Here is a 13,855-nt window from a genome sequence, read left to right on the forward strand (position 1 = left end):
CTTGCGCGGGTGTTTGGATTCAGGTGCTTTGACAGATGCACGCTAGGTTGGGTAGTGGCGGAAGCTAGATGATTCATTGTGCGATGTTGAATGTTTCATGGTGATATTGTGGGTGGCATTGTGCTGTGCATGTTGTTTTGTCATGGTGGTCTCTCGTCTTATCTTCTTCTTTTTTATTATTTATTTACTCCCATTTCCTAAAAAGAAGTACTTTAGATCTTTTGAAGTCTAATTTTGTGACGGGTAATAAATACTAGCTTGATGTAGGTAGATCTTTGAATGACCTTGGCTTGGAGAAATAAAGTTTATTTGTGACTGGAATGACAAACTTCCCATGGAGATCAATTTTGCATTAATAGAGCAGATGATAGAAATATTGTGCAAACTTTGGTATACAGTAAATTTATTTGAGGTAATTGTCAAAGCTGTCTGATAAGGTTTTGGAAAATCCAAGATGGCTATCTTTTTTCAAGATGGCTGCCAAAGTGAGCACAGTAATCACGTGGTAATCCAATTACTTGTTCAATTTAAATTATTTGTATCAATTTATGTGATTTATTCTGTCAGTAGTCTTGTATTACGCAAGTAATACATATTACTAAATAAATATTAGTATAATATATCAACTATATTGGATTTTTAAATGGCCAATAGGTGGAATTGTTCAGACAACTCTTGGGAACAACCATGCCAAATGTGATGTTTGTATCACATGTTGTACATTTCTTGTGAAGCGTTTTAGCTGCTCAGCCTGTAAGAATATTGTGAAACAGTTAAATTTTTTGTGTCAACTTCAGAAAGTGAAACTCATACATAGATTCATTAAACAGAGTGACATATCTCCAGCCTTTACCTCTTGTCTTCCAAATAATGAAAAACCAAAACTCGTGTCTCATAAAATGAGAATATTGTGAAGAGGTTCATTATATAGAATTATATAGAACCTGTATTCACTGGTTAACTGGTCACCATTAACTTCACACAGACTCTCTCACTGGTACATTTCCATCTTTAAATCACTTCCTGGTCTGCTGCCTTCATACATCTCCTCCTACATGTCTCTGTGTGTGTGCAGCTACAGCGTGCGCTCTCAGGACATCATTACCTGCAGTGTTCCCTCAGTGAGGACTGAACTAGACAAAAGGACCTTCTCCTACTCCGCTCCTGTTTCCTGGAATATCTTGTAAAAAGATCTGAAGCTCTCGACCTTGACCTCTCTAAGTGGCTTCAAACATCTGATAAGTTCTTGACAAAGACCAGTGCAGACGTGTTCCTGTTTCTAGTTTTCTACACTGCTTCACAGCCTAGCTGTTGTTTTTTTGGTTACATTTTTTTAATACCATATTATTTTCACTTTTTTATTTTATTTGGATGGCTGTGGCTGAGTAGTCAGAGCAGTCGTCCTCCAATGCAAGAGTTGGGGGTTCAAATCCACCAGCAGTCACATGCTGAAGTGTCCCTGGGCAAGACACTGAACCCCTCACTGTCTCTGATGTGTGTCCCATCAGTGTCTGAATGTGATAAAGCTCTGATTAGTCTCTTTACAATGATTTGTTCAATTCTCTTTGTACAGATCTAGTATAGAGCTGTGTGAACGGGTCAGTGAGGCACAGATTGTTGTAAAGAGCTTTGAGTGTCTTGATGAGACAGAAAGGTGTAAAACAAGTACAGTCCATTTACCTTTTATTCTTATCACTGTTTGGACCGTTTGCTCATTACTCCTGTTGGAGGTAAATGCTTCTCAACAAGTACAACAAATTTGTAAATAACTTTTAGATAAAACTCAATCGGTGCATTTTCTCTTTAACCCCTAATCTTTTTTGCTGGCAGACAAATGACTTTAAAACCTGAGACGTTCGGCGTGCATTTGTCAAGAGGATGAATAAGAATCTGTCTGTTCAGTCTCAGATGAACTTTGTGACCCCTACTTTTCTAGAAATGTTGTAAAGAATATTTCTCAGACATTTGACATTGCTGCACATAAAATAAGTTCCTAGCTCTTTAGATCTTTGCATCATTAGGTGAAACGATGACAAAAAGTTAAAATAAAATGCCGGAGGGGAGGATGTTATTTCCACACCTGAAGAATCAAAAGGTCACAGTAAAGATGCATTCTGTTCCATTTGAAGAGGCCTGACCCACAGTGACATAAACCAGTGAAATCAGTATCATATTTTTGCAGTCTGAGCTGCAGGCTGCTGAGAAGCCCTCAGTCATGTGATACATACAGCCTGAGTCGTTGCTCTGTCCGCTGGCTCCCTGTCATCAGGGTCACCTCCACCTCAGCGCTCTTCTCCAAGTCTGAAACCTCCAGCTTTAGCAGGATGTGATGGGCTGAGAGGAGGAACACTGGCGTGAGAAAAATGTGATCATTTGACGTTTGCACTTCCTTGAAAAGTCAAAAAGTTTTTTTAAACATCAAAAGACAAATTTACAGTAAGTGACAAGTTTGCATTTAGCTGAAATGATTCTAAAAGCTGACCTGTTCCTCAGTCCACATGTGACAGCATCTAACAAGGTTAAGTCAGGTCCTCTGGACGGATTCTTGACCAGATGTTTTCTACCTGGATTACTGAGCATGCATCAGGACTTGTGACAGAATATGGTCTGAACTGTTCAGATTTAATCTTTGGTTCCATTTTGATCATCGAAAAATGTGAAATTATTTAAATCTATCAAACATTATACTTTAATATCACTTTAGGAAGCAACACCAACGCAGACATGTTCCTGTTTTTAGTATTATATATATCGCTTTATAATGTAGCTGCTTTTTAGAAATATAATTTTTTTCCATTTATTCTTAAATTTATATGTTTCTTATGATTGTCTACTGTTGTCATCTGTGCTCTTTGTTAAAACAGGCCTCTCTTGTAAATGAGTCCTCGAAGCTCAATGACACTAACCTGTATAAATAAAGGTTGGATGAAGAACCCACGACCAGTTCTTACCACAAAATGGAGGTGAAGAAGTTGTGAGGAGGAACAGTTTCTGCTCTTTGGGAAGAGGTGAAGTGGTGATCCCGCTGTTTTCAGATAATCCTGAAAAAACAAAAGTACACTCACATGTCACAATATTAAAAAGATCCTTGTGTACCATGGAGGCTGAAACACTGGTTTTCAACCTGCCAGTCTGAGGCATTACAGCACAACCATCTACCTAAACCAGTAGAATAGAGTCCAAACTGGAAGATGCAACTTGGTTATTGATTCTCTTTTAAATAACAGGCTTTGCATAATGCTATGGTAAAATAAAGTTGTTGATTTTCCCCCCAGTTGTTTTAGCTAATTTTAAACGTTAGTTTTTGGCAGGATTGAGTTCAACCTGTTGGTGTGGTCCTCTGAAACAACCTCAGGTCTGTTTGTGGCCCTTTGTGACTGATGCAAGGTTATATGCATTTATTCAAAGGATGCTACTGCCATTAAAACTCATCTGATTTTATTTATTTATTCATTTATTTTTAGACATTGTCATGTCAAGACTTCTAATTCAAGTTTTTCACAGTGTTTCTCCATTTTAAAAATAAAGTTGTTATTTTTTTGTACAGTATTTTCCCTTAGGTTAAAAAGGAAAAGAGTTGTTACCCATCACAGGACATGTGCCACTGAAGGGTTCACAGTCCACACAGTTCCCCTTCAGGAAGTCCTCATAAGTGGAACACGGGAACCCCATCAACTTGCATGAACTGTTCAACGCGTTCACGTAGACGTGCAGTGCCCTCATGTGGTCACAAATCACGTAACCATACACTGCAGAAGAACAGGAACCACAAAACAGGACGTTCAGAGTAAAATAAAGGTCCACATTTAAAAACAGAATGGATTTGATACTTTTCATTTGATGACATTTTAGAGGCAAAACAGCAAAATCCTAAGCTCCTTCTCTGTGACACTGATGAAGAAGAAATACTGAGTGTTGTGAAAAATCTTGCAGGTAAAAGATCAAAAGACTGGATGGACATGGACATGATGTTTGTAAAAGATATGAGTTATGTTATTGAACCATTTACATATTTATGTAATTTATCATTTTCAACAGGAACATTTCCAGAAAATATGAACATAGTAAAGACAGTTCCTCTTTATAAGAATGGTGAGAAATGTGTGTTCACTAATTACAGACCAAGATCCTTGTTGACACAATCTTCAAAAATATTAGAAAAATTATTTGTAACCAGATTAGATCGATTCATAGATAAACAGAATATTTTAAGTAATAGTCAATATGGGTTTAGAGCAAATAATTCAACATCATTGGCTCTCATGGAACTAATAGAAGAGATAACAATTGCTGTTGATCAAAAACAGTGTTGTGTTTTTATTGATTTAAAAAAGGTCTTCGACACCATTGACCAAACCATACTCCTTGGAAAACTGAATAAATATGGCATTAGAGGATTAGCACTACAGTGGGTATCTAGTTATTTGAATAATAGGAGACAGTTTGTACATGTAAACCATGTAAGATCTGAACCAACAATTTTCAGTCAGGTCATCTGGACATCCTGATGCATGCTCAATGGGGTCATCTGGACAGTTTTCTGCCTGATGAAGCCTTCTGGATAGAAGGTGAAATGTTTCAACGAAAAAAGAAACTGTCTAGATGACCTGATTGAAAAAAGTTGGATTGTATACCTGGATTATTGAGCATGGACTTTTTTGGTTTTGAAAGAGTTTGACATGACTGTCGACGAGGAAGAGGGCTGGTACAAGAGGAGAGGGCGTGCCAAAGACACCATCTTAGGACCAACATAACTGGATTGTTCCTCTTTGGAGAAAGCTGTTTGGGGGAAGAATCAGTTTAGTGTTGTGCGTTTCCTTGACTGATGAAGCCTTCTGGATGGAAGGTGAAACGTTTCAGCACGAAAAAAAGAAACTGTCTAGATGACCTGATTGAAAAAAAATTGGATTGTATACCTGGATTATTGAGCATGGACTTTGTTGATGTAAGATCTGAATTTTCTGTTAATGGATGTGGAGTCCCTCAAGGCTCTGTGTTGGGACCAAAGTTGTTTATTTAGTATGTGAATGTTCTGGTTGATATGTCAGGGCTTTTGAAGTGTGTTTTATTTGCAGATGATATCACAGTTTTTTCTTCAGGTTAGGGGCGGCTGTGGCTGAGTGGTTAGAGCAGTCGTCCTCCAATGCGAGAGTTGGGGGTTCAAATCCACCAGCAATCGCATGTCAAAGTGTCCCTGGGCAAGACACTGAACCCCTCATTGCCTCTGATGTGTGTCCCATCCGTGTATGAATGTGATCTAAAGCTCTTATTAGTCTCTTTAGAATGATTTGTTCAATTATCTTTGTAGAGATCTAGTATAGAGCTGTATGAATGGGTAAATGAGGCACAGATTGTTGTAAAGAGCTTTGAGTATCTTGAAATAAGATAGAAAGGTGCTATATAAGTACAGACCATTTACCATTCAGGTGAAGATATTGGACGGATGTTAGAGATGATACAGGCAGAATTATTAAAAAAAATACAAACTTGGTTCCAAAATAACAAGTTATTAAAGTTATTAGTCATTAAATTTGGAAAAAAAACAACTACATGATATTTAGTAATAGAAATAAAATGATTGAAGTCCCATTTAAAATTGACAGCATTGAAATTCATAGAGTTAATGAAATAAAATTTTGGGGTGTTATTGATGAGAACCTGACATGGAAATCTCATGTAAATTACTTAAGAATAAAAATAGTTAAATAAATTGCATTACTGTATAAAGTAAAAGAGTTGCTGAATGACAAAGCTTTGTATATATTGTATAATGTAATTATTGTTCCATATTTAATCTGTTGTATTGAAGTTTGGGGAAAAGCAAAACAATTACAAATGCTATTTTTATTTTACAAAAATGAGCTTTATGAATTATTAGTATGAAGTGCTCTGGTCACCAACAAATATATTATTTCATCAATTGAAATATAAAATTTATGATTTGGTTGAATATAGTATTTTACAAGTCATGTATAAAGTTCATAAAACATATTACCCCCAAATATTCATTTAAAATGTGTTTAAAAAGCGAGTCATTATAAACTGAAGAGAATGTAAATGTTTGTAAAACCTCCGTTTAGAACGAGTGTGAAGGAGCTGAGTTGTGGTTCAGGGAACAGGATTATGGAATCGTCTTGATATAAACATAAACATTTATAAAACAAGTTATATGTTTAAAAAGATGATTAAGTTAAAATGATTAGTAAAGTGTGAAGAATGTGTTTGTTTTCACTTTGGAGATTGTTCAAATCTGACTTGTTGTTTGTTTGGAGTTATTTTATATGTTTTAAATAAGGAGCAGATATTATAAGAATGTTCTTCTTCTTTCTACATTTTTTTAAATCTTACTTGAGGAAAATCTGGAACGGGAACATCCATTCTGGTCTTTCCCACCATTCAGGAAGAAGTCAATGTGACCAACAGGAATGGAGATACCAAAATCTGAAATGGAGGAAAACCTTTTTAGTTCTATGTTTTTTTGTAGTTGCAGCAGATCTGTTAATGCAGCTCTGAGGAGGACACACCTCAAACAGAAACTGAACACCATGGAGAGTGAAGTTACATTTTTATGTCATGCTTCCAATAATATCACACAAGAAATTAAATAGACATTTAAGGTCTTTGATGTGTTCTCAGAAAATTTATGAAGGAGTAATTTTACTAAGTGGCTGTGAAGGAAGTCCATTTCACCAACAGACATTAATATAAGTTTTTTTTTCATTCATTCAACCTTTATTTAAACAGATAAATCACATTGAGCCTCGAAGACTCATTTACAAGTGAGACCTGTTTGGACAGACAAAAACAGTGGTTAACTGGACACATGTAGGAGTTAGAGGCAAAAAAAATTCCTATCAGACTTTTTTCTTGGCTGAGAAAAACCCCTAATATTGAAAAAACACCTCGCACAAACAAGCACATATTTACGTAGACATTCTGCAATAGAGGAGAGCAGGAAGAAGGAAGAGACGAGAGCGGTCAACAACAACACTTTTAGATGCTCTCGGTGTCACTGTAATCAGTCAATGTCCTCCGGTGAGATCCATAAACATTCTCGAGGTATGTCGAGGAATGGCCAAGAATAACCCCTGAGTATCCAAGAGTCCTGAAATGATGACATAAAGTTTTTTCATCTGGTTATCAGTTGGAATTTCCTCAGGGAGGGGGTGGTGAGCGTCAGATCACATTTTCTCCATGCGACTTCAGATAAGATGGCCTTCAAGGCCCAAGGTGACCAAAATTCAGATAAACACACAGTTATTTTGGAGACAGGCAGAACTTAATGACATCAACCTTGAGTCTGTGTTGGTCTACTTGGTTCCAAAATGTCCAAATTAACATGGCCACACCGATGGAAACGTGTCTGAGTAAAAATCCCCAAGATCTGATCCATTCAGCCCAAAGCATTTGAGTCTGGGTACTCCAGACATGAACCAAGCCATCATAAAGGCAAGAAGCATGATCGGGTCCAAATTTGCTGCTGACGACTTCCTTGATTGTAGATAAAACCAGCACCAGCTGAATCCAAAAAGCAGGAACCGGTTATCGTGAATCCAATTAAATATGCGTCCTTAACATCCACAGATGGCAGCAGAGGTAGACACATCATCAAGTCTTCCAGTCGAGAAGGGAGGGGGAGGAAGCATCCGATCTCGGCTTCAGCAAGTGGTGAAGTGTTTGTTTTCAGCTATCACCACAGTTTCAAACTAAAGCTAAAAATAGATAATATCATTTAGTAATATCCATAACAAATTTGTATCTTTCAAAGCAATATAGCTTAATCCTTTACTTAATGAAACAGTAAATGAATCTATTTAATCTGGTGATTTCTTGGTGAAAATGTTGTTTACAGTAGTCCCTCGTTTATTGCGGGGCATCCATACTATGGGTGTAACAACACATCAGTTTAAACTGATATATCAATTAAATGATGAATTATTCAATTATATTGTGGTAAAACTAAAACATCGATTCATATTGTCATCTTTAAAATACGCTTTTATTTTGAAATTCCCAAGGCACGTCTGTGCCACCACTTCCGTGCACGGCTGCGCTCTGCGGCCGCCTCAGCAACATGGCAGAAAACACAGATGATGAAATTCACTCTCCTGCTGAATTTAAATCAACTGTGTGGAAATATTTTGATTCCAACAGAAGAACGGCTCAACAGACTAAACTCATGTCGTGTGCAACAGGTGCCAGTGTGAGTTCAAATACTCGGGAAACAACAAATAAGTCTGTTCACCTGAAGAAGAAACATGGCATTGATAGCCAAGTTATGTAAACTCAATATCTATTTGTTTTTTATAAGTGAAAGGTCATCAGGGCACTTTCAAGTCAACTGGTTTAAAAAAATGCACTTAAACATGAGAAATGTGAGACTGTACTGAACAGGTCATTTATTTTAATTTTTTTCATTAATTAAGACTTTTTATTTTTTTAATTTAAATGCCTTGTGCCTATAATAACAGAAATAAAAGGGTTAAATCATATTTGAGTTGTTTTTGTATATTTATTTATATGTAAATGAGATAGGCATTTGATATCACAATATATCGATCACAGATTTGTGAAATGAATAGAATCAAAATTGTATCGTGACAGACTTTGTGATATCGAGAAAAATCATATGGTCATACAAACAAATCACTATAATATTGTGTCGTGGTAAAGCTGATGATTTACACCCCTAATCCGTACCCTGAAGCCCAGCAATACGTGAAAAACTGCTAAATAGGAATCGTAGTACAAGTAGTAAGTCAGAATCAGAATCAACTTTATTGTCATTGCATCAAAGCACAACAAAAATTACATTTCAGAACAGCCCGTCTGAAAAAAACATAAACAAACAGACATGGGGAGACGGAGGTGACTGAGGCCACCGGCCTCGAGAGGTGCAGCCCCTTTTTTTTCAAATAAATGGTAAATAGACTGTACTTATTTAGCGCCTTTCTATCTTATCAGGATACTCAAAGCACTTTACAACACAATCTGTGCCTCATTTACCCAATCATAAAGCAATCTAATGTATCTATACAAAGAATAATCAGAGCTTTAGATCACATTCATACACTGATGGGACACACATCGGAAGCTATGAGGGGTTCAGTGTCTTGCCCAGGGACACTTCGGCATGTGACTGCTGGTGGATTCAAACCCCAACTTTTACATTGGAGGACGACTGTTCTAACCACTCAGCCACAGATAAGGAAAAAGAAACACGGGGGAGAGTATAGGTGTCAAAAAATAAAATCTTGCACTGTCCTAGACGGGACACAGTGTGAGAGTTGCAGAATAATGACCTCAGCACAGGCAATGGCAACATACTGATGACATCATAATACATTTATGCATGAGGAGGCAGACAAGGGCAATAAGTTGTCTGTGGAGACTGCCAGAAAGTTCCATAGTCCTGATAGAGATGACACAGTGTTTTATCAGCCGGCTCAACTCAATTCAATTCAAAAATACTTTATTAATTCCAGAGGGAAATTATATGTTGTACTAACTCATCATCCTGGTTTCATTAAAGAGTTGTTATAGATGCTGATGGCTGTGGGCAGGAAGGATCTCTTGTAGCGTCTGTCCTACGACGGATTTGAAGAAGTCTCTGACTGAAGACACTTTGTTGTTGTATGACAGTCTGATGAAGAGGATGCTGAGGGTTGTCTATAATGTTCTTCATTTGATGAAGAATCCTTCTTTGTACAATCATCTCCAGAGGTTCTAGAGGAGTCCCCAGAACTGAGCCAGCCTTCTTTATGAGCTTGTTGATCTTTTTTATGTCACTTGCTCTGGTGCTGCTCCCCCAGCAGATGATGCAGAAGAGACAGCGCTCTCTACAACAGACTTATAGAAGATATGCAGCATCTTGCTGCAAACGTTGAAGGATTTCAGCTTCCTCAAGAAGTACAGTCTGCTCTGTCCCTTCTTGTAGACGCTTCACTGTTGCATTTCCAGTCCAGTCTATTGTCCAGGTGAACTCCAAGGTATTTATACTTCTCCACCACCTCCACTTCTTCTCCCATGATGAAAATAGGGTTGGATCTGTTCCTGGTTCTCCTGAAATCTACAATCATCTCCTTTGTTTTGTTCACATTCAAGATGAGATGATTGTTTCTACACCATGCCACAAAGCGGTCCACCAGTTCCCTGTACTCAGCTTCTTGTCCATCTCTGATACACCTGACCACTGCAGAGTCATCAGAATATTTCTGCAGATGACAGGAGTCTGTTTTGTACTGGAAATCTGAGGTGTACAGAGTGAAAAGGAGTGGTGAGAGTACAGTCCCCTGTGGTGCTCCTGAGCTACTGACCACCTGGTCAGACACACAACCCTTCAGTCTCACAAACTGTGGTCTGTTTGTCAGGTAGTCTTTGATCCAGGTGATTGTTGAGGCCTCCACCTGAGTCTTCTGGAGTTTCTGACAAAGCAGGTCAGGCTGGATTGTGTTAAATGCACTGGAGAAATCAAAGAACATGACTCTCACAGAGCTGTCTGCCTTTTCTAGATGACAGTGAGTTTGCTGAAGCAGGTGTATGATGGCATCTTCAACTCCAAGTCCACGCTGATAAGCAAACTGCAGTGGGTCCTGATATGTGCTTGTTTGTCTAGTCAGGTGGGTCAGCAGAAGTCTCTCTAGGACCTTCATGATGTGGGATGTCAGGGCAACAGGTCTATAGTCATTGAGGACTGATGGATGAGTTTTCTTTGGCACTGGAACAAGACAGGATGTTTTCCACAACACTGGAACCTTCTCCTGGGTCAGGCTAAGGTTGAAGAGGTGCTGCAGAACCCCACAGAGCTGCTCTGCACAGACCTTCAGGACTCTGGGACTGACACCATCTGGACCTGCAGCCTTATTCCGGTTCAGTCTCTCTAGCTGCTTCCTCACCTGACTTCTGGAGACGCAGAGGGGGGAGGCAAAGGAGGTATCAGCATCTTCTGATTTGGTTGAAGACCATTATGTAGAAGAAGAAGGGTCCATGACTGAGGTGGTAAATACAATATTTGAGGTGTGACAGGACAGCCTTGGGTCAATGGAGGGTGGTATGTATGGTTGGCTGTGGGCAAGAGAGGAAGATGCTGAGCTTGTTCCTGAACTGAACCTATTGAAGAAGACACAGATCCACAGATGTCCTCGGGAGGGAAGCAATAGGGGAGGGGGGAGCGGAGCTTCTTGTTCACATAAACAACCAGGAGAAGTTGAGATAACTGGCCAATTCAAGGCCGAGTAGGGAACCAAATTCAGATAACACAATTATTTTGGGTCAGGCAGCCTCTGCTTGAATTTCCATGTCTGCCTTCATAGTTCTGCTGGTACGTCTCACTGGCGAATCCAAACAGCCAAATTTTGTGGTCACAGCGCCAGACCGAGCTTGTAGCCTTCTCCAAGGTTGATTCTTTCCCACCAGTGGGTCCCAGGAGCCACAAGTGGCCTATGTCAAGACGTGTGGTTTTGAAAATGTGGTTTTGAAATCAGTTGTTAAAATTAATATCAAAATATAAAGAAAACCTGTTTTTCTTTTTCCTGCTCAAATCAGAGTGTCACATGAACCAGTAAAAAGTCACCTGTAAGTAGGGCCTATGCATCAGTAGCTATGTTTACATGCGCAGAATTCTTTGACCGACTTGAAATGTGTTCTGTTTGAATAATTCAAATGTATTGTTTACATGGGCACAATCTGTTCATGATGAGCGTTTACATGCAGCGGGCTTTGTTCTGAACAGCAGTACTGACATGCGCAGAGTGGTAAACTCTCCTTAAAAAAACCACCGAAGAAGAAGTTCTACTTCCGGGTGAACGTAAACAAACCTGAGCACCCAAAATGGACCCGCGACAGGTTTTAATGATGGTGGAGATGTTACTGCGCTCCCTGACTGAGCTGCAGGTGATACAGATCATTTTGAGCTCTTTCAAAGTTTCTAGTAGAAATGTTGTGTCGCTCACCGACCAGTTTTACTTCCCTGACATGCTAATATTATTAGCATTAGCCAGGCGGAAATGGCAAAGTCGCACATGTGCAGTCAGGTCAGTTTTTCACGATCAGATAAAAACGAACAGATCAAGAGTTTACATGCGCACCGATCGGGTTATGGATCGGCGTAAACCACCCGTTTCGTTCTGATCACAAATTATAACGGATCGCGCCGAATACACAAAAAATAACCCGAATGGAGCGTTTACATGACACACTTTTATTCCGACCGGCCATTTGATCCAGTTACTTATGTCCATGTAAACATACTGTGTGTTTAACTACAGGCCTTAGAGCCTTTCTCACACACAGAGAGAGAGGTACATGTTGAGTAAACAAGGAATAGGTCTCTTCTTGCAGGGAGAAAGGTTGAGGAAAACAGAGAGAAACAAACTTTTAACAACTTGCAACTGAAAAATAGCAATTGATTAAAAAAAATATTTTTATGAAAACCTAATCATTAGAAAGGGAACTTATAACCTAGAAACTGTACTTGATTTGTATTTGATTGATGCATGCATGATTATTGAAACTACTCAATCATAACTGGATGTGATTGATGTCTGATCATTTCTGTTTGAAGGGGATTTCTGTGTGAATAGAAACTGCTGATTAATTTTAGAAGATTATAGTTAAGATACAGATGATCAATAGTCACAAATCAAGTTACTCTAAACAGAAAGGTTAACTTTTATGAACTGAATGAACCCAGTAGGCACTCTAAGAAGAGAGGTCATAGAGTACAACCCTAGCAGTAGAAACGTAACACCACAACAACCAAAGGTAACACCTTTGCAACAAAAAAGAACCAATAGAATAAGATTATGGAAATGAGGGCATGCCTACCTCAAGGGCTTGGTCAGACATGTCCCTAACCTATAAAACAGAGTTGATCTGGTAGTACTCTGCTGAGTTTCTGGAGGTTTTAGTCGAGGCAGAACAGTTTATGGGTTCGCTCTTCAACTGCTGGAGGACTTGAAAGCTCTGAAGAAAAAGATAGTTCTTTTTAGATAGAAAAGAGCTTCGTTTTAGAACTCAGACCGGATTTAATCAAAACTGAGTCTTCTAAATTGGGAAAGTTGAAGAGCATGGGGCGATACTAATCCTCAGAGAGCTGAGGATTTGGAATTCACCTGCCTTTTTACCAAGGATTTTCTCTGACAAGGAGGCTCGGAAAATGCTGCAAAGAAAAACTCCCTAATTTACTGTTATTTTATAAAATTAAGGAAAATAAGAATGAGGGTTATAATGTAGAACAAGTAGCCAACAAAGAAACTAGATAAAAAATATCAATATTTTGGGGTTCTATGTTCATGAAAGCCTTATAGATTATTAGATTTTTTTTCTCTCTGTACTCCTCTGTGGTCCACACTACGCTCAACCACCTGGAGCAGAAAAACTCTTACGTCCGTATGCTCTTTGTGGACTTCACATCCGCCTTCAACACCATGATCCCCCAAACCCTGATGGACAAACTATCCACACTAGGACTAAGCCCTTCCATTTGCAACTGAGTACTAGACTTTTTAACAAACAGACCACAGTTAGTGAGGATCCACAACCTCTCCTTCTCCACCATAACTCTCAGCACTGGCTCTCCTCAGGGATGTGTGTTGAGCCCCCTTCTGTTTACTCTGCTCACATATGATTGTGCAGCTACCCATCCAGGCTGTCACATTGTAAAGTTTGCAGATGATACAGCGGTGGTGGGATGCATCACAAACAATGATGAGTCCAGCTACAGGCAGGAGGTGGAACACCTGGAGAGCTGGTGCAGAGAGAATAACCTTCACATCAATGTGAAGAAGACAAAGGAGATGATTGTGGACTTCAGAAGGAACAAAAACATCTACACCCCCCTGAACATAAGAGGATC

The 13,855-nt window shown here is 38.9% G+C and overlaps 1 protein-coding gene across 1 annotated transcript in view; it reads right to left on the reverse strand.

The window, feature by feature from the left end:
- Nucleotides 1–2,209: 2,209 nt before the first annotated feature.
- Nucleotides 2,210–13,855, reverse strand: part of pla1a (phospholipase A1 member A) — an 84,016-nt gene continuing 72,370 nt past the window's right edge. The window contains exons 6-9 of the mRNA XM_037686732.1: nucleotides 6,349–6,441; nucleotides 3,585–3,749; nucleotides 2,952–3,041; nucleotides 2,210–2,334 (exon numbers count right to left, since the gene is read on the reverse strand). Of these exons, the coding sequence (XP_037542660.1) occupies nucleotides 2,210–2,334; nucleotides 2,952–3,041; nucleotides 3,585–3,749; nucleotides 6,349–6,441 (473 nt within the window). The remainder of the gene's footprint in view (nucleotides 2,335–2,951; nucleotides 3,042–3,584; nucleotides 3,750–6,348; nucleotides 6,442–13,855) is intronic.

The sequence above is a fragment of the Nematolebias whitei genome, chromosome 13 (assembly GCF_014905685.2).
Source record: "Nematolebias whitei isolate Nwh7 chromosome 13, NemWhi1, whole genome shotgun sequence".
NCBI lineage: Eukaryota > Metazoa > Chordata > Actinopteri > Cyprinodontiformes > Rivulidae > Nematolebias > Nematolebias whitei.